This window comes from Notolepis coatsorum (genome assembly GCF_963971535.1).
Source record: "Notolepis coatsorum genome assembly, chromosome: 15".
Lineage (NCBI taxonomy): Eukaryota > Metazoa > Chordata > Actinopteri > Aulopiformes > Paralepididae > Notolepis > Notolepis coatsorum.
This window is the reverse complement of record NC_140179.1, coordinates 13923880-13950423: the sequence shown is the minus strand read 5'-3', so window position 1 is coordinate 13950423 and position 26544 is coordinate 13923880. Positions and strand designations below refer to the sequence as shown.

At 40.5% G+C, this 26544-nt stretch overlaps 1 protein-coding gene across 2 annotated transcripts in view; it reads right to left on the bottom strand.

Moving 5' to 3' along the window:
* Positions 1 to 6065: 6065 nt before the first annotated feature.
* snx9b (sorting nexin 9b) overlaps positions 6066 to 26544 on the bottom strand; it is a 64550-nt gene continuing 44071 nt past the window's right edge. For both annotated transcript variants that reach the window (XM_084330087.1, XM_084330088.1), the window contains 8 exons: positions 25189 to 25292; positions 24424 to 24527; positions 24150 to 24227; positions 21218 to 21294; positions 11968 to 12057; positions 10807 to 10921; positions 10019 to 10110; positions 6066 to 7621 (listed from right to left, as the gene is read on the bottom strand). In XM_084330087.1, coding sequence (XP_084186213.1) covers positions 7574 to 7621; positions 10019 to 10110; positions 10807 to 10921; positions 11968 to 12057; positions 21218 to 21294; positions 24150 to 24227; positions 24424 to 24527; positions 25189 to 25292 — 708 coding nt within the window. In that variant the 3' untranslated portion in view covers positions 6066 to 7573. The remainder of the gene's footprint in view (positions 7622 to 10018; positions 10111 to 10806; positions 10922 to 11967; positions 12058 to 21217; positions 21295 to 24149; positions 24228 to 24423; positions 24528 to 25188; positions 25293 to 26544) is intronic.

Below are 26544 nucleotides of genomic sequence, written 5' to 3'. Positions count from 1 at the left end.
TACATACTAATGGAATACTAAAAGCTGTTAATACTATGAAAAGTCCTACGTATATCTTAGCGATTGGTTTCTCCTAAAAATACTGAATTGTAATTTGACAACCCCCTTGACCTCTGACCTCTAGGAGTGTTATCCCATAGTGTAACTAAAGATCAATCGGCAAGCAGTGGACTGTGTGAACAGAGGATGGTAGAGAGGAATCTATAGCTTACAGTCATACTTGTATGTTTCTATACAGACGGAATGCTTCACCTTGGTAAAGCAAAAACAAATGCCATGAAACCGATGTAAAATAGCGTATATGGTTGTTGCTCTATACCTTCTTCTTTTGTTCAGTGCACTGGCTTCACTCTGAACTGATATCATATCCAGGGGTGTAAAAAGTACCCAGAAATTATACTTAAGTGAAAGTATGGGTACCGTCTCAAAGTCTTACTCAAGTAAAAGTCAAAAAAGTTTCTTAGTAAGTACTAAGTTAAAAAGTAAAAACCTTTTTTCTGACTGTCTATTCTTCTGATAGCAGGTGTTTAATCAAAGATACCCCCGCTTTTTAGTCTTGCACAAGGACCAATCAGCATGGCAGTAGAGGCTGCTGACCAAATTTTTAGGTGAAGCACAAATTATTATATTATATATTAAATTATATTTTTTAAACATCCCCAACGCTGCAACACCCCCATTCCTCCCAGGTGTCAGGCTCCTCATTCGCTTCCATTCATTTTGGGGACCATGTTTAAATATCATACTTCTGAAGTATAAACAAACTATACTGCTGTGACGATTTCAATAAAACAGACCATTCTGAGTCAATGGTATGCAAAACTGTACATTGGAATATCTACCACCTTCCTCTGCACGAGGCCACAGATGGGTTTTATGTAACACAAGGACAATGAATGAATGAATGAATGAATGAATGAATGAATGAATGAATGAATGAATGAATGAATGAATGAATGAATGAATGAATGAAAACTTTATTTAACAGATTGCAGAATGGGTACAATACAGTACGGCTCAATACACACAATTGTTAAGGGGATGCAGACCAGAGAAAGACTTTCGTCTTGTTTACATCAGGGTCCCCCATTTTCAATTCATCATAACATGACATACAGATACAGTACTGCTACATCTATATATGACATACAGAGATATAGACCGTACTGCTACATCCAGACATTTATGACATACCAGATCTACAAATATACATTACTGTTTAAGAGTACAACGCCTGTCATATAGACCTATAGCGTTGGAAACTCTGATTAAGGAGAGGGAGAGGAGAGGAGAGAGGAGGAGTGTTACAGTAACATTACACAAACTGACAAAGCCAAGACACTTACCCATAAAGATGGTATCTCGATCGATCTTTCAATCAATCAATCAATCAATCTCATCTTTCGTTGAATAGTGCAGCTTCTCCATCTGACGAGTCCGAGTCGAGCCACGTGCATTAATCCCATAGAAAATGTAAACAATAGCCATGTGTATCGCGAGCCAGCTTGTTGCATCAAATTGATGTTTGGCTTTTGTCTCCCGAGTGAAGTTAGAACTACACTACTGTTACGGACACGTATTGTTCTCTTAACAATTCGGCTGGCTAACGTTAGCTCACGTTAGCGTCCAGGCTAAGCAGGCTTTCTTCATGTTGCTCAGTTGCTGGTTTATACTTCGGTCCTAATGTTGGCGCAAAGTTTAATTTAGCCTGCCCTACTGTGTTGTTACAGCTGTACAGCTTACTAAACTAAAGCGAGCTCTTTCAATGCTGCCTATACCTACACAGTCAAAACAGTCCAGCTGCAGTTCCGTAGGTTAGGTTTAGCTGGGGCCAATCTCAAGTTTCTCAAGTTTCTTTATTAGTTGTCATACAGAAGTACCGAATACTTTTATACAAAATGCTTCTTTCTGTTACATTTTGTATAAAAGTATTCTGTACTTCTGTATGACAACTAATAAAGAAACTTGAGAAACTTGAGATTGGCACCAGCTAAACCTAACCTACGGAACTGCAGCTGGACCTGTTTTGACTGTGCAATGCAGCAACTCTGATTGGATTTGAAGGTTGTCAATCATTCAACCTCCGTGTATTGGATTGCAAGGCTGTCAATCATTCAATCCCCCATTCAATGGCAAGAGTATAAATGCACAGACCGTGCTTAGATGACGTTAATAGCCTATTTTGATTGGCTATTATTTATTTAATCCTGGGTCAACCTGTGCAGCCATCTGCACGAATATTTACTGCAGTGCAGGCCTGCTCAGAGCTGTCAATTTTGGCCATTTTTGAAGAAAGAAATTATTCACTGGAATTTTTTTTTACAGATGAAAACATTTCTAATAAAAAATAATAATAATAATAATATTTAAAAAAAAAATATATATATATATATGTAAATTAATAATAATTATGAATTATGAGTGAATTTGTGTTTCACGTGTTGTCATAGAGAAACCTCCACTGCAGCATGGGTATGGGCGGGTTAATTTTCCATTGATGGGGATTTGACTGGCTGTTTTTAAATAAAGTGCGGTCGCAGGATTAATAACGTTAACATTAGTTCGGCCAGAGAAACAAATATACGAATAAAAATGGTTGGACCTGCGAGATTTGTACTTTGTAGGTCTGCATTTAAAATGTAAGGAGTAAAAAGTATGTTTTTTTTTCTCTGAACTGTAATTGAGTACAAGTATACAAACCTAATATAACTATAATAATAATAGTAATAATACAATAATAATAATAATAATAATAATAATAATAATAATAATAATAATAATAATAATAATAATAATAATAATAATAATAATAATAATAATAATAATAATAATAATAATAATAATAATAGTACTTAAGTATTGTAACAAAGTACAATTACTCAAGTACTTTACACCCCTGGTCATATCCAGTGGATTCCACAGTCCTCTACCGAGTTGGCGTAGATGTGTCAATATAACAGCAAAGTGCTGATAAGGGAGAAATACCTCGAGCCAAAGGAGACGCTGTTGACGGGAACTGAACATGCAGGAGAGAGAACACTGGATCATATGAGCACGGATCATATGCACATAACCTGTACGGTTGATTGTGTAGTCTTAGAACAGGCGTTTCCCAAACTTAAACTTTTTATATTAAAACGGGGTCCATTTCTCAGTCAAACAAAAAACGTATGTTAATATTTTAAAAAAGAACACTTCCAAAGGCTTTTGCAGCTGCTGAATAAAACATTTCTGATCAACTAAACATTGTGTATTTTACCCTGTAGGTTCTCTTATTAATATGAACGCATGGTTTTCATATACAGGTGCAGCTCTATCTATCTATCTAGGTCAGGGGTGGGCAATTATTTTTCCCAGGGGGCCGAATGAGCAACTGAAAATATGTTGGGGGGCCGGGCCAAAATTCCAAACTCAATTATGCATAATATACATTTTATTTCTATATAAAAAGCAGTAAATGGCATTGTTTTGACCCCTGGTAAGAGTGTATGTTATTATTTGGCAATTAAAAGGTGAGGTTAGCTTTCAAAAATATCATTTATTCAAATATAATTTATTTCCAAAATTATAAACAAAATGTGAAACATTAATAACAACAGGTATTTTGAGTTTCATATATTATTGAAACAAGGATTTTCTTAGCTTTCTAAAGACATCACATCATCTTATAGCAAAAATAAACAAGACATATCACTGAACTGTGTAAAGAAAAGTGTCCCAGTTTTGTAGCCTTTTTTACTTTACATGCCTATATTATACATTTAATGTTTTCAGAACTGTGCAAAAAAAAATAAAAAAAAATATCAAGTGTCCCATTTCACTTGTTATATTTCCACATTTTAGTGTTCTTCAGTTCTTTTTTTTCATTCAGTGTGAGAAATCCAGTCTCTGCTGAGCTTTAACAAGTCCATCAAAGTCAGGTTGCATGTCTGAGGTGGAGATGTGAAGCACAGCTGCCAGATGTTCATCAGTGAGAGGATCTGTACCTGGACTTGGTAAACGTCATGACTGAGAATGTCTGTTCACATAATGTAGGTGGATCCAAAGAGAACCAACATCTTCTGAGCATGTCTCCTAAGCGTATATTGTGCGTGTGAACGTTGACATGAAAAGAAAAAAGTAAAAAAAAAAAGAAAAAAAATATTAATTTTTTTTTTTTTTTTTTATTATCATGTAATCTTTCGCGGGCCGGTCAGAATCATCCCGCGGGCCATACAATGCCCAGGTCTGATCTAGGTCATCCTCGGACGGGCCCTCCATCGGTGCTTCCAGTCATCCCGATCCTCCATGCATCTGGCTAGCTCGCCGGTGCTTTCTGTTCCCGCATCTCTCCGGAGTACGTCCACGTAGGTTAATGTGGGACGTCCTCGTGATCGATGCCCGTGTGTTGGTTCCCACAGCACAAGTTTGCTGGTTGGCATCTCATGGTGTCTCTGGCAGTGACCTGCCAGCCTCATTCTCCTGACTGCCACTTTATCGCTCACCTTTAGCACCCCCCCATACAAGTTTGCATTAGTGACATGCTCATCCCTGTTGATGTTGAGCACCACACGCATCATTCTGGTGTAGCACCCATCCAAGGACTTCTGCAGGGTGGGCTTCAAGGTCCAGCATTCACTGCCATACAAAAGGACAGACTCAACTCAACAATAAATTTGAATATTGTGGAAAAGTTCATATATTTCAGTGATTAAATTCAAAAAGCGAAACTCTCAGATTATAGATTCATTACACACAAAGTAAAATATTCCAAGCCTTTATTTGTTTTAATTTCGATAATTATGGTTTACAGCTCATGAAAACCCCAAATTCAGTATCTCAGAAAATTACATAAGACCAATCGAATAAAAAAAAATTTATATAGAAATGTCGGCCTACTGAAAAGTATGTTCACTCAGTACTTAGTTGGGGCTCCTTTTGCACAAATTACTGCATCAATGCAGCGAAATAAATGTACTTTTCCACGATATTCAAATGTATTGAGCTGCACCTGTATATTAAAATGGTCACACAAATCCCCTGACTTCAACACAGGGTCACTTGCCAAAAAGAAGAAAGAAACAAACAAAGGTTGGGAACCAGCAAGGGAAGCATTGGTTCACAACCTAGGGATCGGGACCTGTCAGGGTGTCACGAGGAGATGTTGTGGCGGTCACAGGATGACTAATAGAGAAGGTCAAAGCTGTACGTTATATAACTACTCGTTTTTTTTTTTTTTTTGAGAAATAAAGAATGTGTCAGCCTCTAGGCCTCTTCCACTAATAACGAATGAGGTGAAACAACTTGAAAGGGGAACATTAATAATAGTTTGTGTTCGCCTGTGTGTGGGTGGGTGGGTGGTCTCGAGCAAAGAAGGTTGAGAACGTAAGTGTTATTTAATGTGAAGTATCTACATTTGATTATTTAGAACTGTTGAATTAAGAAATTAATACTGTTGAATTAAGAAATTAATACTGTTGAATTAAGAAATTAAGTTTACTGATAACTAAACTACAAATGAACGGGAGAGTGATTTTGTGGGCCCACAGAATATTTTAGCTCACAAGACTACATATCAAAACCATAAACAGACTGAAAGTTGACAGTAGCAGCCCCACATTTAATAGACTTAACCCTTTCACTACCACACTACAGGTTAACCTTTCACTACCACACTAGACGGTTTAACTGTAGTGTGGTAGTGAAAAGGTTATTAACCCTTTGTCGTGTAGCAGTGAAAGGGTTAACATTCTGTATTGTCGTAGTGAAAGGGTTAAGAGACTCCATGTCCAGTGATGTCAGATTCAGACGTTGGCTGAAAAGGCTCCTTCATGAATGGCCCTCCGAGTGTCCAAGTGGGCACAAACACGCCCATTGACGCTCCGTACACAGACTGCACACTCATTCCAACCCGTCTCCACGCGGAGATCTGCCAAAGGGGAATAATGACCCTGCTGTGTTTGTGTGTGTGTGTGTATACACACTCAGATACGCAGAACAAGACATGATTTATTGGACACACACACACAACCCCCCCCCCCCCCCCCCCCCCCGCACACACACAGAAACAAAACACAAACGTGCAGTCACAATGAGTACAAATCAGTGTTTAATAAATCGGAACAGAATTATTTAGTATCTTCTCTTTGAGTGACATAGTATTGCAAATATTTTATCTATACATAAAATAGTATCTCAAACAACCATAAAGCACATGCATCCGATAGAATATATATATATATATTTGTATTTATCAGGTGAACAAAAAAAAAAGAAAAAGAATGATTTCAAAATTTCACTGTGAAAAAGCAAAAAGCGGGGGCGTAGAAATATTGTGTCTCTATCCCAAACTCCTCTCCCTGCATCTCAGACGTACAGCTATTCGCGCAGACCTTCCGCGATCTCGCATGTAAAAAGGGAAGGAAACAAGGAGGACACTATTCTTGCGAGAGTGTTGGGACAGAGCTGCTGTGTTTGGCGCTGACTGGGAGGTATTTTGTTCCCTGTAAGCTGACATTTGGCTTCAATATACAAGGCGTACAAACACAAGCCCTTGATGCCCCCCCGAGTTACATTATGATTTGGGCTTTTTGTAAAGGATATCCACCCCCACCTTCCTAGGCGTCTCAAAGTAAAGTGTCACGGTCTGCGGGGCAGTGGGGGAGAGGAGGAAACCAGCATCCCTCCCATAACAAAGACAACAACGCACATCGATAGGAAGGGGGGCAGGGCTTTGTGGTAGCGACTGAAGGGGTGAAGGGACGAAAGGGGGGGCAAGGCACTGCCAGCAGTGTACGGACACGCGCACGACAACATACAAACAAACAAACAAACTCGTTCTCTCACCGTCAACTCTCTTGAGGCTGCTTGAGTGAGACATCATGAATGCAGTGGAATGCTGCACTACAAGCATCTATCCGTGTGTGTCTGTTTGGCTATGTGTATAAACCATAGTCCCATCATCTGTGTGTTATATAAAATAATTTTTAAAAATATGCATAACGCCCCAGCATTTAGAAGGAATTTTTTTTGTATCTGGAGTTATGGATAGTCTGGATAATTGATCGACGCGTAAACCGCAAAACATCAGTGTTTACTTTGTGATTAACAGGCAGTTGTCCCCCGTTATACAATTCAGGTTAGGCGACCGTCGCAGCCTGATTATCAAGCACCGGTGTTCCAACTCTTTCCCGTTATTTACGCTCGTTTATTAACTTCTTAAAATGAGTACAAAAACAGCTGGCGTCAGTAACACTGAATAGTAGCTGCTAAAATGATAAATGACACTGAATGCTAAAAGAGAAACAAGGTGAGAGCGAGAGAGCGAGAGAGAGAGAGAGAGAGAGAGAGAGAGAGAGAGAGAGAGAGAGAGAGAGAGATGAGAGAGATTAAAGTGTATTCGTAGTATTCGATGGCATCATCGTGGCGGGCATCTTGGCGGGCGAGCGATATGTGATTATAATCGAATAATAGTTGTTAAAATGACAACTGTGGAAAGGCATGACTAGGTGAACTGGGAGAGAGGAGGGATGTTTTGGATGTCAAGCGGGCTTCATTCATTCATCCTGCAGCTCGAGAGCGATGGCCATGTCTTCTACATGGTGGTGAACTGACTGTGTGCTTGTCTTAGTTTGGCAGCGATCTGAAAAGAGGTGGAGAAGATGGAGGAGGAGGAGGAGGAGGAGGAGGAGGAGGAGGAGGGGGGAGAAGAACAACAGACTGAGTAAGGGCATGCGTCCACCTAACTCACATTTCCAGCTGAAAAACGCTGGCAGTGCGCCGGTAGTTTTGGGATGAAGCGCATCTTGTAGCAAGATGACAGAGAGAAAGAAATCTAGCGACAGCCATCTTTTTATCGTATTTTACTGCTGCGGTTTTGCACATAGCATATTTTAATACACTTTATTGTATATTAATTATATATATAGTTATTGCCTGACACCACAGTTTGCCCTTTGCTTTTTATTAGCTTTTTATTAGTGTATTCGTGTAGTTATTAGCAGTGATGCCAGTAACGCGTTACTAAGTAACGCGTTATTGTAATCTGATTACTTTCCCCCGAAAATAGTAATCTAACGCGTTAATCTTTAAAAGCCAGTAATCTGATTGCAGTTACTTGTCCAAGTGGCTGTGCGTTACTATTTCGTTACTATCTCATCATAAATTCATAATGCAGGCGGAATGCAGTATTTTATTTCGTTTTCGACAGTCAAAAATACATTTTGAGCTGTTTTTCTTATTTGGGAGTGACGTCGTGTGGCAGTGAAAGGGTTACACAAGAATGTGTCCCGCGGCGTGACTGGACCCTCTGTTTGTGAGTGACTCTGCTTTGGTCCAATCACATTCCCCATCCACAGTCTGCGAATCAGAGGCAGAGTAGGGCGGGTCTTCACAGCACGTCATGTGACATATGCGCCAATCGTGTGACAGCAGGGCTCCGTCGTTACAGCCTCGTCTGCACAGAGAATTCCACCCCAAAATGCTTGTCTAAACGCAAAATTAAAAGTGAAACCGCAAGACGACTTTTGCGGTTTCTGTTCAGACTTCCATCCCAAAACGCTCGTCTAAACGTAGCCTCAGTCACTACTTCACGTTTGTGTCAGCTAAGCCGGGTGAAAAAAACATTCATATGCGGAGGAAACAAAATACTGTCTACCGCTAAAAACAGCACATCCAATTGCATTGAAAGCATCTGGAATCACAACACTAGCCGACGCTTCGACTAGGTACAGGAGGACTCGGAGGTCCACCAGCCAAACAGCAAAGAGAGAGATTGTTTCTTTCCCTTTTGATTAATGTATATTTGATGGTGGCAGAGCAAAAGCTCTTATTTGCCAGATTTACAGTTAATTTACATGTTAAAGCGAGACTGATTGTATGTTTATAGAGAGACATTTATAAAAACAATTTAATAGTTACAGTTGATATAATTGAATAGTTCAGCCTGCATTTGTTAGATGTGATACACTGGTTTTGTAAAACCACTGGCTGGCTGCTCTAATGCTGTGAGCATCATAGACTGTTGCTTTACCATACTTGATGGTACAGAAGCTGAAGCACTAGTTTAACAATTTACGTTATGTGCAGAGAAACAAGTTAAAAACAATTTATGCACTTTCAATAAAGCGTTTAAAAAAAACTGTTGGGGGAACGACGACGACTTCGTAACCTAGTTACTTTCAAAGTAACTAAGTTACTCTGATAATCAAGTAATCAGTAAAGTAACTTAGATTACTTTTTAAAGGAGTAATCAGTAATCAGTAATCAGATTACTTTTACAAGTAATCTGTGGCATCACTGGTTATTAGTGTATTTGTGCCGTCTCTTGTGGGTAGACAGGCAGGCAACTCCGGTGTCAGGTTACAAACAGAGTGGTAGATATGATAGGCTGTGATTGGTTGTCTGAAATGCGCTCAGCTCATCACTCTGAAAAGTTCAGAAAGTTTCAACTTTAAACGCTGGGTGCGGCCGCACAAAAAAACTGAAAGGCGCTGAAAAAAGAAGCCGACTGCAGCGCATTTCCTATAGGCGGCAGCATGCGGCCGCATACGCTCTGTCCTCATTGGGAACAATTGACAAAAGACGCTTGCGCCCAGAAATATGCGGCAGGTGGATCCAAGCCCTAAAGAGACTGGGGCTGCTGAGAGAAAACATCCTAACTTCCTGATGTCATATTATGGTTAGGAAAACATTAACTTCCTGATGTCATATTATGGTTAGGAAAACATTAACGACCTGATGTCATATTATGGTTAGGAAAACATTAATGACCTGGTGTCATATCATGGTTAGAGATAGGGTTGTGCAGATACTGGGATACTGGGATGATACGAGGCTAAAACTATATTGGTATGTCCCTAATGCAAAAACTCTGTCAGATGATACCAAACTAAAAAGGTCTAAGTCTATACTATTCAGTGAAAGTAATTGATCGGATTGGTACCGGATCACCTAGCTACAGTATAATGTCTCCCCACAAATCAATGAGTCAACGATGGGCGGGAGGGGGTAGACAATTAAATGCTGATGGTATCGTTACCGTCTCATAAAACTTGACTTGCTCCTCGAGATACAGCTGCATGACTCTGTTGTAGTCGTAGATACGGTTGCTGTGGAAGTGGTTCATCTCAGCTGTAGAGGTGTGAAAGAGAGGAAATCCGTTAATCAGATAATATGATAACACGACATGAGCAAAGTTGTGATTATGGTGCATGGTTTGGTGTGGCAAAGCACAAAAACACAAGACATGCTGCCGACACGTTTAGCCATGGTGACGTTACCTTGTAGTAGGGCTGTACCGAATGTTTTTTTTTTTTTATAAATATCTTTTTTTTATGTGTCTTATTCATTGTTTAAACTAATGGGGTTTTATTCACAGTTGCAGATAAAGATTAGGCTACACTAATATTATAGTATTATACTATTATAGTATATGACTATGACTAGTCATAAAAATTTAAATAAAACATTTATCATAAATGATGTAGCCTATCTGCATCTGCTTGGCGCTCCATCAAGACGTCACCATCACTTTTGTACCAACTGTGCCCTTATTGGATTATTTATGTTGACGAAACTGATGAGTTATATTCATTAAAGAAAGTTAATTTAATAAAAAGAAATACTAATTTAATCAGGTGAATCACTTTATTCAAATTGAGGATTTAGTTTGAGGATATAAAAAAAAAAAAAAAATTGGATTAAGTCATAAAATATGACGACAGACATTCGAAGCTTTGTTCGAATACTTCAATAGAAGCTTCGAATGTTAAAAAATGACATTCGGTACAGCCCTACCTTGTAGTGAGTAAGACATGGTGACTTTACCTTGTAGTGAGTAGGACATGGTGCTCACACGTTTAGCCATGGTGGCTTTGTCCTGAGTGGTGATTTTATTGGTGGCCACCAGCTTGTCGCCCTCCTTCACCTTGTCCATGGCTGCCTGGAAGAATTAAAAACACACTTCAGATCCCTCCAGTAGGCACAGGATCACGCAGTCTCTATAGCTGTAATAACAAACTTTGGTTATGTGTCTCACAGCAAATATACAGCAGCTGACAATCATAGTTTACGATACTCTGATCTGCCTAGCTTCTGTTCCTGTGTTTTTAAGACATTTATAAGAAACCATGCTCAATAAATATTGTAGGGTAAATATTAAGACTGTTCCCCTTGGCCTACTTGAGAAAAGGTGTGTTTTATCAACAGAGGTTCATTAATATCCATTCGTTCCAGGTATGTTCGTTTCCATGTAGAAAAGAGAAACAGCTATACTTATTTCGCCAATACGTAGCAGGCAGCACAAAATATGGAAAACAAAGATGTATCATTCTCATTCTGATATGAAACCCCTGCTTACAATTATAACTGAGCAAGCGCACATCCGCAACAGCTGTGACCACATACGTTCAAGTTTGTTTATTAATTATCACAATAAGATACACATACTTTACGGTGAAATGCTTGGTTCTGTATGAGCCCCTGCGAGTGTGCTTCATACAGTAAAAAAGTAAGTAATAAAGTAAGTAAAAAGTAAGTAAAGAGGAATATACAATATACATCCACGCATTCACACAAACACTTGAGCTCCATGCCAAATCTCAGGCTCCTAGGGTGAAAACTGTGGCCACTAGACGGTGGGACACTTTTATGGAACAACAAAGAGGCCATTTTGCTCTTATGCCATATGCTTGGGTTTGGGTTCCTTTCCTCATGCTCAAGGTATAGGTTCCTTTCCTTGGGTGGGAACAGGGTGGAAAAGGAACCCAACCTGAGCATGACAAAAGAGCAAAGCCGCAGTGTGAATACGGTTAATAGATCTTCTGGTCGCAGCTAAAGAGACGGATAACGCAGTTTGTTTTGCTGCCCAGGGTGCAAAAGGATGACAGAAATATGAAAACCAGCCAGCTGGGGATACATTGTTTTAGGCCAAGCAGCCAATTAAGAACTTGCCCTAAAGTACTTTTGTTTCTGTTAGAGAGGAGGTACCTTGTGCACTCCAATGGTGTCAGGGAAGCAGCCAAGAAGACCTTTGTACTCATTGTTGGTCTCCATGAGGAAGTGGAGGTCTTTCCTGGGCTGGAGAGACAGAACACACTCACACACTTGAGGATATGTTGCAGTACAAACAGTCAGTTAAACACATTTGAAGTCAACTCCAATTTTGTTGAAAAAGGAAAAAAAAGGACAAGGAAGTTGTGTCAAAAAGCACAGGAAACCACACATGTAAACAATAAGGACCGCAGGGGGATATGTGTTGTCACACCAGTGACCTCACACAGGAACACATCTTTCAAAATAAAAGCATTGCACCACTGCCTACCACAGACAACAATGATAGGGAAATCTGAGTTTATTATCGTATAATAATAATAATAATAATAATAATAATAATAATAATATATTATAATAATAATAATAATAATAATAATAATAATAATAATAATAATAATAATAATAATAATAATAATAATAATAATAATAATAATAATAATAATAAGTCCATGGATTCAGCCAAAGCGTCTGCAGTTCACGAGGTGCCTTACATCACCCGGTGGAATATTTCTTGGGGGGGGGGGGGGGGGGGGGGATGTGGATCAAGGTTGAGAATTGGCAAAAGGGCCCTTTAGTCCCCATGAAAGAGCTAGCAGAATACTATTAGATTCCACATTACTTATCCAAGAATCTAGAGGGAGGGACTTGTTGTGGATATTGATTGGCGTTTACAGTAACCAATAGCGTAGAATGTGTAATATGGTTGACCCACATTAGTTAGCAATGTATGTTAGCAATGCTACACAACATTAGTAATGTTAGCTAGCAAGCTAACATTGAACATTTGTTCAATTTACAGGGTTCCCACAGACATTGCAAAATGAAATTAAAGTACTTTCAAGCACTTTTCCAAGCACAATTTTTTTTTATTTTAAAGGGGAATTTAAAAGGATCCAATTCACTTTTAAATGCGTTTTCTTTTGGGGGGAAACAAATCTGAATATTTATGCAATGCAATTTCTTGATTCAGAACTATTTTATTATGGATGAACAAAACTTTCAATGTGAATGGTTGATTTGAATTCCAAGGACTGTTTAAGAACCTTGTTAAAAAATTGGCGGTTTTCAAGGAATTCCAGGCCTCCAAGCACTTTAAGCACTTCAAGGACCTTGTGCAAACTCTGCATTTAGTTAAAGAAGCCTAGTTACAATGTGCTGTAAATGTCATTCTAGAAAGCATTTCATTGGATGCAAAATTAGTATAGGCCCCCAAGTGCAGGATGACTATCAAACCTACAAAATAACTTTTTTGACATTGTAGGTACAGATACTGGCGTATAGGTGACGGTCAGTGCAAGACATAATGTGATAAAATAACTTAAAACATCTATTTTGATTTTATGTGGCCTTTAAGGATAATGTGGATGTTGTATTTTACTGTATGCAAGATGTGGATTAAATTAACATTTTCTTTTCAAATGAATATTTCAAGGGGAATTCTACATGCAGCGTCTGCTGCCAGGCCCGGGAATAAGACAGAATGGGCAAAAAAAAAACAGTGGCATATTCTCCCCTTTGATTGAATCCATGTACCATCAGACAGCTGTGACATACTGCTCTACTGATGCACTCCATCACCACGGAGACCACACACACTGCTAGACTGAGCTGACACCTGCCACTCTAGGCAAGCGAAAGTTGTGATTGGAGGATCAAGGAAAGAGGGTAGGGTTTGAGATTAACTAGTCACTATAGCGAGAAGATATGTCTGGAGTTGCAGCACGTTGCTTACCAGGTGACACCTCCACGTAGACGCTGCTTAAAACATCAAGAAGAGGCCCGAGTTTGATTTCATTACATGCCACACACATCAGGTACAACACACATTATTATTCACATGGAATTAGGGGTGTAAATATTTGAACCCACAACGATTCGATTCGATTACGATTCTTCAGGCAACGATTCAATGAATCATGAAATCTCTTCATTTGACCACGATTCAATTCGATCAGTTAATTCCCCAAAATATTTTGAATACACAAATGTGGCTGGGGGAACTGATTCACTCAGCATGAATGGACTATAGGTCAATACAAAAAAAATATATATATATAAAAGAAAATCGATTCTAACATTTTCAAATCGATGCAGTTGAATCGTCACCTTAGGATCGATGCATTACGATGCATTGTTACATCCCTACATGGAATACATTCATATACTGTAGTACAGGGAGGGGTGCCTAAAAATCCCCTGTACTACAAAAAGGAAATGTAGCACAGGTGGAAAGCCTTGGGCCAAATAATGCAACCGGACATTTATATGTTAACACATTGATTGCCAAAAAAACGTAGATCTACGGTTCTGTCGCCCGATCGCGTAGATCTACGTTTCTGTCACGGTATTTATTTTATTCGCTATTGCCATTCATAATTCAGCGGGGCACCTTGTGCATACTGTTCTGAGTGTGTCTGAGCTGGCAGACGGTCTTATACCGCCCTCTAACGCCTTCCGGCATTATTGCACCCCGTTAGAAACGGGTTCGTTTATTTTCGCTACCGAGCTGCAGCGTGGGGGCGGGTCCTAAACACTCCGGCAAAACACACGCTTGTAGGGATGGTTTGGACTACTGACCCCGCCCGCCCGTTGAAGTGCAATGCCCAACAACGTCGGAGACAGGATCGCTGTGGATAACTGGAATGGCGATGAGATTATTGGATTCTTTTTTTTGCATTACTTCAGAGACCAGGTATGGACACCATAATATGAAAGCTTGCGTTGATCTGATATTTATTTCTACAGCTATTGAAGCTATCTGTGTTTTATGTGTATGGCTGTTTGCCGTTGGGTTGCCGCGCCGGTCTAAATCACATTGCATGCGTGCACGACGAAGGATAATAATGATGATCTATCGTTGATTTCAGGAAGATCCAATAATCAGGCGAAAAATTTAAGCATGTTTATTGAATTACACAAAAACGCTGTTTTCGTGTCTTTTCCCTGGAATTGCTCAGAAGCGGCCGGACTATGTTCATATTCAAAACGGTATAAAACGGAAATGTACGGATGAAAAAATAATAGTTTTTTTGCACGTTGACCAGAAGCAGCTCACTGAGACTCGAGGGCGTTATTATACCCATAGCTATACTATAAAATATAGGTTTAGCTCTACAAACTACAACTATGTTTACATGGGTTTAATGGGCGGCACGGAAGGGGTGGCACTCAATGTGTTAACACATTGGGTGCCATGCATTATGCCCATCTTTACCACCCTCTGCCAGCACTGTAACCCTATGGAGTGGCTCACCTTCTTTGCAGGGCTATAACTTTTTAAATATTATAGCTATATCGACATTACTATGGCCCATTCAACATCGGGTATCTATCGTTCAGGATGTGGGAACGTTATATTTTTCCATTCATACATTGTCCTGTGTGTACCGTCGCGAATATAAGTATGTTTTTAGACTGTATAACAGTAATTCCTAGAACGTGCGCTATAAGCCCCGGCGCGTATTATAATTATCGATTGGCGTTTCGTCCCTATACACGCTATATTAAAAATTTAAAATGCATATGATCGCTATACATTATGCTCCATCATGCATGAAGGAAAGGGGGGGGGGGGGTCGTTTATGATTCCTTGATTGTCAGTAACGGCTTTCTTTAGTAAGACACCATATGTTGATCGGACAGATTGCAATGAAATAAATGGACAATCGAGCTGGAAATAACGTTAGGTTCCTCTTACCTGTGCCGATGAGACTGGAGGAAAAATATTCCAATTATTTGACGTCGATCTGCTAGATCCATTTTCCGTTTGTATGATGCAATAAATGCCAAAAGCATATTGATTCTTGCGTCTCGAAAGCGATCCCATGCACTCGAGTGTGTATATTGATCCACGTAACAACTTATCTCTGGCGGAGCTTTTCCCCTGATGCACAGAGCCCCACTTCCGGTTTAGAGTGGAGTGTAACTCGCCCGAAATCCACCAGGCGGCGGTATTGAGGCGTTGCAATATCAGACAGGGTCCAGCTGGCTCCCGGAGGGAGGCTGGATGAATTATGAATGCCATGGCTAAAAAATTAAATAACGATCCCAAAAACGAGTTTACTCGTTGTTTGGCACTCAACGCATGGCGGCCAATAACAATTAATGTGTTAGAAGACAGGTTTTTATTTAAAAGTTCAATAAATATGATTTTATAATTGAAATATTTCCAAAGTCAACCGGTCTCATTCACCAACGGACTTAAGACAAAAGTTAAGAACAAATTTTGTCGTAGCTCCACTTAAGATCTTTTCGGGACGATTTTGAGATTCACGAACGGTCCCTTCTCTGGGATTCGCTCTTAGCTAAGAGCAGGATTTAGGAGCGCTGTAAGTCGGACAGACTGGTGTGCGCCGTGTTCTTAACACATTCCCCGCCATTGGTTATACCCATCAATATACCCAGTCTGCCACCACTGTAAGCCTATGGAGATGTTTACCGTCTTTGCAGGGCTATAACTTGTAAAATTGTATTGCTATATTGACATTACTATGGCCCATTCAACATCGATTATCTATCGTTCAGGATGTGGGAACGTTATACTTTTTCATTCATACATTCATACAAAAATATCTTCTAGAATATAAGTATGTTTTTATCGTTTTCTGCAGTAATTCCTAGAACGTGAGTTATAGGCCTAAACGCGTCTATGCTTTAGGCAACTGGCTTGTCCTTCCGCGTTGCTCTGATTGGCCACTGATCTACGCTAGTTTCGCCCCTACGCCCGTATGAGCGAGCGCATGAGCCTAGATAATAATAATAATAATGCGCGAGACCTCGCACACACGCAGGTTTTGCCCCCACGCCGGTAGACAATAATAATAATAATAATAATAATAATAATAATAATAATAATACTTAGACAAACGCACGCAATTGGCACAAGTGTAAATTATGCATTCGTCACTCAGTTTTAACATTGGAAAAAAAAGAATTCAACGTTTAATAAATTTATCATCTCTCTATATTAACGTAACTAGCTATTCATATCAATCGAAATAACGTTCATCTCTATATTAACGTAACTAGCTATTCATATCAATTGAAATAACGTATTGTATTGTTTTCATCTCTCTATATTAACGTGATTCCATCAACACATAGGTAATATGCTCTTGCGCGTGACGCGACTTTGGGCTTCATTATTCAGCCACAGTGTTGATGGGAATCACGTTAATATAGAGAGATGAAAACAATACAATACGTTATTTCAATTGATATGAATAGCTAGTTACGTTAATATAGAGAGATGAACGTTATTTCGATTGATATGAATAGCTAGTTACGTTAATATAGAGAGATGATAAATTAATTAAACATAAAAAAAGAAAAAAAATTGAACCAAGAGTGATTCGAACTTGTGACCATAGGCTCAAGTTGAGCTAAGTGTTGTTAAAACTGAGTGACGAATGCATAATTTACACTTGTGCCAATTGCGTGCGTTTATTATTATTCTAAGTATTATTATAATTATTATTATCTACCGGCGTGGGGGCAAAACCTGCGTGTGTGCGAGGGCTCTCGCATTATTATTATTGTCTACCGGTGTGGGGGCAAAACCTGCGTGTGTGCGAGGGCTCGCGCATTATTATTATTATTATCTAGGCTCATGCGCATGCGCGCGCTCATACCAGCGTAGGGGCGAAACTAGCGTAGATCAGTGGCCAATCAGAGCAACGCGGAAGGACAAGCCAGTTGCCTAAAGCATAGACGCGGCCTAAACGCATATATAGATTATCGATTGCCGTTTCTTCCCTATACACGCTATATTAAAAAAATTCAACTGTATATGATCGGTATACGTTATGCTTCATCATGCGTGGAGGAAAGGGGGGGGGGGGGGTCGTTTATAATTCCCCGATCATCAGTAAATGCTTTATGTAGGTTGGGTGATATATTGATCAGATCGGTTTGCTCACAAGGAAACTCACAATTGGGTTGAAAATAACGTTATATTCCTCTTACCGTGGGTCAAAGAGGCTGGCGGTGAAAGATCCCAGGTATACGACGCCGATCGTCTAGGTCCATTTCCGGTTTGTATGTCGCAATAAACGCCAAAATCATATCGATTATTAAGTTTAGAAAGCGATCCATTATGTACATTGTGTCTGTCGGGAGTCATGCAACGATATCTGACGGCCGGATGAGTTTAATCGACGCACATCAGCCATATCCTGTAGGTGAGTGTAATTCGCCCGATCATCCACCAGGCGGCGGTATTGAGCCGTCGTTGCCGTCACCTATAGGGTCCAGCTGCAGCGTCGTGGGTGTATATATGAATTATGAATGCCATGGCGAAATTTTTTTAATATTGATCTCAATAACGCTGTACAGCGAGGTCTGGCGCTCAACGCATGGCGGCCAATAACGCTGTACAGCGTTTTTGGCGGAGAAAGTGTTAAGGACTTTATTTGGGAGGAATCATGGTGATTGCATTCACGTCAACTCTACAGACATCCTTGGAATTAAATTATCATAATAATAAATACGACAATATATATATATTATTTTTACATTTACAGTCATGCCTCAAGAGGCGTTGTGACGTCTGAAAATAAATACAAGCACTACACCAACACTGCAAATGACAGTGGATATATAAATAAGAACTAAACCGAATTGCGTGGATATAGCTATAGTGGAATAGACTATTAATATTCCATATTTATACCGTATTGTAGCGCACTCCTGGCCACCTGCCTGGCGCACACACACGTAATAAATTAACAGTAGGCTTATATTATTCTAATGACTTGTTTTATTAGGAGATCGCAGATACTGTATGCGCTGCCCTATAGTAGTAAGTACAGTATGTACAGTACACATCTTCGCGTGACATCTTAAGGCCGCCACATAGTCGGTGTACTGTGAGCGGACCGGACTCCACGCTGCATGTCCGTAATCGTTTCATAGTCAAGCGTACCACCGCTTACCAATTTCCTAAATTTTTCATGCCAGTTTACTACATTTAATGCAGGTCGATGTCAACCAACACGCCGAGCAGCCTTTTGTGTGACACCGGTGTGCGACGCGGAGTCTGGTCCGCTCACAGTACACCCGACTCTGTGGCGGCCTTTGTGTGTGTGTGTGTGTGTGTGTGTGTGTGTGTTTGTGTGTGTGTGTGTGTGCGCTGAGGCAGGTGGCCACGAGCGTGCAACAAGACGGTATAAATATGGAATATTAATACAGTCTATTCCACTATATAGCTATAGTGTGCTGTATGATGACAATACATTTTTATCTAATCTCGCCTCTCGCTTAAGTTTTTCACACAGCCCGCGCCTTATAAGGAGCTGGCGGGGCGTGTCCGTATGCAAATTCAGGTGTACGAGAACGCGCTTCCAGTTTGTGAATGAGTGACGTACTTGATTCTGGGATCGCAGCTGCGATCATTTTGGCAACTTAAGACAACCTCTCCACGCGTTGATGAATACGGGGGAAACCGTCGTAGGCTTTCCCTTAGGAGGTTGTCGTAAGAGAAAACGTAAGACAATGTTGGTGAATGAGGTCCAATGAGTAATTAAATATTAGTATAAGTATTAAATAATCGTGATTATGATTTTTGCCATAATCGAGCAGCCCCAGCTCAGACAGCAGTTCAGACAGCAGTTCAGACAGCAGCTCAGATGTGGGCTATCAAGTTAAATTCCTCTTCTTTTCTATGTTATAACTGGCCTTATAGAGTATTTTTGGGGAGTGAATCATGATAATAGTAAATGCACGGCCACGAGCATTCAATTAAATTACAGCTGGCATTGGTAAGTGCCTAAGGGGGGGGGGGGTTAAGAAAGCTTCATGAATCCAATGTTGATTTCTCATACAGACTTTTCTCCAGAGAGAAGCGTCACTCTGCAATAGCTGTGACCGTGTACACACACGCAAGTGGCCACTAGAGGGTGCAGACACTTTTGTGGAATGACCAACCAACCAGCCAACCAACCAACAAACAGAGCAAGTTATAGAGCTGCTAACCGCAGCTAAAAACAAAGAGAAATTAAAGAGAATGTTCACACATGAGGCCCAATGTTTGGAGTTTACTTTGGGCAAAAGTAGTTGATTTCGTACAAACTTGTACAAACCATAGGTGGGATTTTGGGGCATAATGCTATGTTCTGCTTTGTGTCAAGAGTTGACACTGTAAATAGTCTTGAGTCACCGTGACCTCTCTATCCTTTAAGATAACACACGCTTCGCTAGCAGGATGCTAAATTACAGGCATCGATTCAGGGTCATGACTAGGATGTAAACAACTCTGAAACGGGGAGGAAAGTGTTACGGAAATGTTGTTGATGTGTACAGGATGTGACATCACAATGTAAACCCACAGGGGCGAGCGAGGGAGGACCGGAGAGAGCGAGACGAATGCCAACACAGAGAGACCTGAAATAGACCTGAAGAAGCCTTCTGAAGCAACAGGAAGTGACACGGCAGGGAAAAGGATGTTAGTCTTCCGCTCCCTCCTCATTGTCGTTGTTGTTGAGGTGACTTAAGATATATTTTACACTTGTAGAAACTACAGGTTTCACCTCTACGATGTGTCTGGAATATACATCAGGGAATCAGCTGCTTAGTAAGCGGAGTGCATATTGCCGTCACATGACAGGGGGGGGGGGGGGGGGGGTAACGTCTCTTTATTGAAATAACCTTTGTAAATTGCCAAATTATAAACACATTTTCTTAATTTCAGTTGTAGAGATTTTTTTTTTTAATACCACCTGATAAATGTTGCGTCTAAGCCTGGACTCTTCATTTACCGTCTTCAACAGCCGTCAGAAAAGCCATATTCTCCTGCGAGACTTTCTGTTCCCAGTTCCCATATCCCAGTCATTTTGCTGTCATTATCCCAGTTGAAACATTTGGGTGTGTGTGTGTAAATGGTAAATGGCTGCATTTTTATATAGCGCTTTTATCCAAAGGGCTTTACAATTTGTTCCTCACATTTGACCCATTCACTCACACATTCACACACCGACGGCGGAGGCGACCATGCTAGGTGCCAACCTGCTCATCGGGAGCAATTAGGGGTTAAGTATCTTGCTCAAGGACACTTCGACACGCTGCCCGCGGGAGGAGCGGGAATCTAACCGGGAACCTCCGGATTACCAGACGACTGCTCTACCTCCTGAGCCACTGTCGCCCCTATGCGTGTGTGCGTGTGTGTGTGTGTGCCTGTGTGTGTGTGTACCTGCTCGGCCACCATCAGAGCGATCTCCTCGTAGGTTTTCCCCGCTGCGGTCATGGCGTCGGTCAGGGTGGCCTCTCCTGCAGGTGACAGGTTCACAAGATGGTGGCATTATGTGGCGAATAGATTCAAGATTGTTTATTGTCATGTGCACAGTTAAACAGACCCGTTTGCCGTACAATGAAAACCTTACTTTGCTAGTCCGCCGTTCACACAAAATCACACAATACAAAACATATTTAAATACGAGTACTAAAAAATAAGGTAAAAATAGATAAATATAATATATACAAGGCACAGTGAGTTACATTGCACGTTTCTGATTCAGTGTCTACAATATGAATGGCGGTGACAGTGGGTCACAGCAGCAGGTAAAAAGTGTCTTTAGTGATTCATAGTTCGGGGGAAGGGTGACAGTGTGGTGATAGCAGCAGTCAGAATACAAGCAATTACTGTAATTACTAGTTTATATTACTGTATGTGCAAACACACCCAACAATGTCAATATTGGGGTTTATATTTAATTATATATATATAATTATATATATATAATATATATATTATATAAATATATAATAATAAACTAACCTACACTGTAACACGCAACACTTTGATGAACATTGTTGCTCAGCTGATAGAGTTATACCCTTCTTGCTGTCTTGTCGCACAGAACTTGTAAGTCGCTTTGGATAAAAGCGTCAGCTAAATGACTAAATGTCTAAATGTCTAAATGTCTAATTAGATTAGATTCAAATGTATTGTCATTATACAGTATAAGTACAGTACAACAAAAATAAGTTTGTCATCCAACCAGAGTGCAAATGTAACAGTGAAGAGCAATAGTAATATACCATGTACAGGTGATTAAACTGGGTGTAAAATATATAAATGAGTACTACTGAGTAATAGTGCTAATCAGATGTACAGAGTTGTAGTATTAATATGTACAGTGATACAGGTATAAAGACACTATGGCAGTAAGTCATACTGGCCAGCAGCGTAAATATTAAGAGTAGGTAATTGATATGTAGAGATATAGATATAGTATATAATTGTAAGATTATATGCAGGTATGTACAGACAGATGTGGATAGATTTATATATGATAAGAATAAATATATATATACAGCATTATTAACACTTTGAGTGCCACTCACGAGATATCTCTGGTTTTTAATAGTGACGTTGAATGCCACTCACGAGATTTCTCGGATTTTTTTTTTTTTGCGATCTGAAAAATGATTGCATCACCCGAGCCTACCCGAGTATAGCCGAGCGGCGCCGGCGATCACTGTGGAAAAAAGCGCCCCCTGTCGTCTCCCAGATGACATAAGTGATTTTGGAATGGACTCAATGAAAATGAATGGGGAAAAAAATCCGGTACTCCACATTTTCCAGTTCACTGATCCAGCCGGGGTTACCACAGTTCATTCTGGAGCCTCAGATCCCCGCTGATCATGGAGTTCTACAGTATCGCGTTGGATCCATACACGTATCGATTTTTTTCGAATGGTGATCAGGAATTGGAATATACCAGTTGGATACCATCTGATGTCAGGTAAGGACTCTATGTTATCAGTGTTAGGATAATCAGAGTAAGTTTGATGAAGATATAGGCTGTTTTGCGAAATGTCTTCTTTCGGTTTCACTGTAAAAGTCAGAGAGGAAATCAACGAGGCGATTATCCGTGCGCGGCCGTAATGTGCTTGCGTGCACGTATAATATTGATCATCTAGCGTTTATTTGAAAACGATTCATAAAAAGGCAGACGAATATCAACGTTGTGGAATATTCCACTAAAAGACGATTTTCATAGAATGCTCCAGAATGAGCTGTTTTTTATATCAAAACGGGGGCTTTTCTAACTGCTCTGAAATGGAAACGACGCGATAAAAAAACAATCTGCCTTGACAGCACTGACTGGAAAATAGTCTTTGATAATGCGATGGGCAGATTAGACACATAGCCATAATTTAAAACATAGATTAGGCGATATTAACGTTAACATTGGCGCCGATGGTGGCATTCAGCCGGTAAAAAGGAAAACCAGGCGTGGTGCTCAAAGTGTTAATAATGTACATCATAGGGCGGCTAAGTGGCGCAGTGGGCAAGGCGCTCGCCACTAATGCAGGAGATGCTGGGTTCGAGCCCAGCTCTCGGCGTTGCTACCAGCTTGGGTGGTCGTTCATACTAACACAATTGGCAGTGTTAGAGGGTGGGAAAGCTGGTGGGTGGGGATTGGACGTTGTGGACAGAGACTCCTACAGGTCGGTTTGTGCGCCTGTACAGCAGAATCAGGAAGCATCGGGGGCAGCGTGAGCCTCCCACGCGTTACTCCTCGCCACTGAGAGATTGTGCTGTACAGGTGAAAAGATGCGACAGCTGCCTCCTCGTGTACCGGAGGGGACACGTAATGCAAGGCTTGGTCCTCACTGCAGCCGACCAGTGGGAGGCATAGTCTAGCAACGTTCGAGACAGGGGAGGGGAGAATTGAAGGGAGAATTGGCGAGGCGAAATTGGGATGGGAGAAAAATAGAAAAATAATTAGAAAAAGTGGATAAAAAAAAAATCATATAGTACATCAATAATAATCATACAGTTATATTGGTTATATGCAGGTGTATAAGTAAGTATATAGAATGATTATATGCAGGTATATTAAGAGAGATATGGCTATATATATGTGGTAAATATAAATATATAAATGTATATATGTGGTGTATATACAGCACTATTGTACATTCTATCATACAGAGTATTATGATTCCGACATAAGAGTGAAAATCCCACTATCTTTGTTTACCCACTAAATATGCACAGATAGTACCTACTTTAACTCTGTATGAGTGAAGTGAGTGTAAAATATATGCAAAAAAGTCTAGCAAAAGCACCATTTAGCGCCCTAAGCAGAGTACATGTGAATCCACTGTAGTACCTTGATATCCACTGCTGGTGAAGACCGAGGAGAGGTTTTGGAAAGCTTTGCCAATTCTCTGGTACTCTTTGGGCAAAGCTGTAGAGAGAGAGAGAGAGACAGACACACCACACACAATGAAGGGTGAATGAATTTTATTTAATTGACAAAATAGTGCCCCGCCATTACGAGTCATACTTTTGTCATAAATAGTAATTACAGTACAAAGCTGTGATTAGAGTATACAGCCTTGGCTGCAGTTAAACAGTGTCTTAGTACTGTAGTGTGTACTTACGTCCTATGCACCTTTTCCAGTGCTCTTGGCCCACGGTGAGGATCTCCTTCACTCCATCATCCATGGATTTAGTGAACCTACTGAATTGCTCAAACTTCTGTTCCCTGGGGGGCGCACGCACACAGTTTCAAAACTTTTTTTTTTTTTTATCCACTTTTTCTCCCATTTTTCTATATTTTCTCCCATCCCAATTTCGTATCATCCAATTCAACCCTCCCCTGTCACGAACGCTGTTTCTTGCCTCCCACAAGCCGGCTGCAATGTGGACTAAGTCATACATAGCACAAGTCCCCTCCGGTACTTGAGGTAACAGCAGTCGCATCTTTTCACCTGCGCAGCTCGATCACTCAGTGGCGAGGAGTAACGCGTGGGAGGCTCACGCTGCCCCCGACACTTCCTGATTCTACTGCGCAGGCGCACCAACCGACCTGTAGGAGTCGCTGTCCACAACGCCCGATCCCCACCCATCAGTTTCCCACCCCCTAATACGGCCAATTGTGTATTAGTACGGACGACCAGCTAAACTGAAAGCAATGTGGAGCGCTGGGCTCGAACAGGCAAGCCCAGCGTCTCTGCATTCGTGGCGAGCGCCTTGCCCACTACGCCACGTAGCCGCCCGCAGTTTCAAAACTATTTTATCAAAATATTTTTTTTTATCATTTACACAATTTCTCCCAGGGATAATATATATTTTTTTTTTTATTATTTGTTATTATTATTGCATATTAACAGTAATCTAGAGACCAGAGTGACATCATGACTCACACTTCTATGGCGTCCAGGTCGGGTCCTTCAGACTCTATAGACGAGAAGATCATCACGCCCACCTGCTCGTCTTTCTCCGCTTTTCTCTTCCCCGTCTTCCAGTCCTGCATAGTTTCAAGTTTCAAGTTTCTTTGTTAGTTGTAATAGTAAAATACAGAATACTTGAGTGAGTTACAGTACAATACAGTATACAATACAAAGCAGAAATGGGATGAGGTACAACTTAGGGTAAGGTGCAATGCGGTATGAATTGTAGTGCAAATCTCTTTACCAATCAATATAAAGTGTGTTAAAGTGTCTAAAGTGAGTAAAGTGGATGTTAAGGTGAGTGTTTATTTAAAGTGAGTGTGTACGTGTGGATGTGTGTGCTGTGAGTGTAGATGATGGTTTGTTACATAGAGTCATTGTCGTTGAGCATCATCAACATCATGTCACTCGAGGTGTTACCTAACCCTTCTGTCACGCCAGAGAAAAATACCCAAACCACATAGAAGAAGTAACGCAACAAACAATGCAATCTACAGTGGTAGCCACTTTAGGGGGAAAATGTATATATATTTTACATTATATCATTTAATTTCATGAAATGTCATGGCATTTCATCACCAGATCGATTCTTAAAATCCTGACATCAAACTTTCAATCTATAACCTTTTTTTTCCAGTGGATGTGTGAAGATCTTTGCTAAACGTTATTTCTCGCATGCCTCCCGTCCTGCAGATGTCTCTAGTCTGCTGAAGGGAAACTCAGTCGACCAAATTACATCTTTTGACAACAATGGTATTCGCTGCCCCCTGGAACCAATCAATCAATCAATCAATCAAATCCTTTATTTAACCAGATATAGCATAATTGAGATTAAAATCTCTTTTTCAAGAGCGATCTGGCCAAGCAAGGCAGCAGAAAGTTTCAACATAAAAAAAGAACATCACAATAAAATACAGATAAAACGGGGCGCTAGGGTGGCGCTCCACGTACAGCGCTGCAACGCGGCCGTCACGGGTTGGACTCCCGGACCCGGCGACCTTTGCCGAATGTCTTCCCCCTCTATCTCCCATACTTCCTCTCTCTCTCTCTGCTGGACTGCCCGGGGAAAGACAAAAAAAATCTACCAAAAACATAATAAAATTTGTTTTAATACAGATAAAACATTTACAGCAAGTTATCAAACATAGTTGCACTGTCCGAGGGAACTGAATTCGTAGGATTTTAAAATGGCTTAAGTTCTCCGAGGGTGACCAGTCCTGGTAATTTTAGCCCTCCTGTATCTTGTTCCAGGATGAAGGAGCAGCATATTTAAAAGCCATTTTTCCCAATTCAGTTCTCATATATAGGGAACATCCAGTTTTAGAGCAG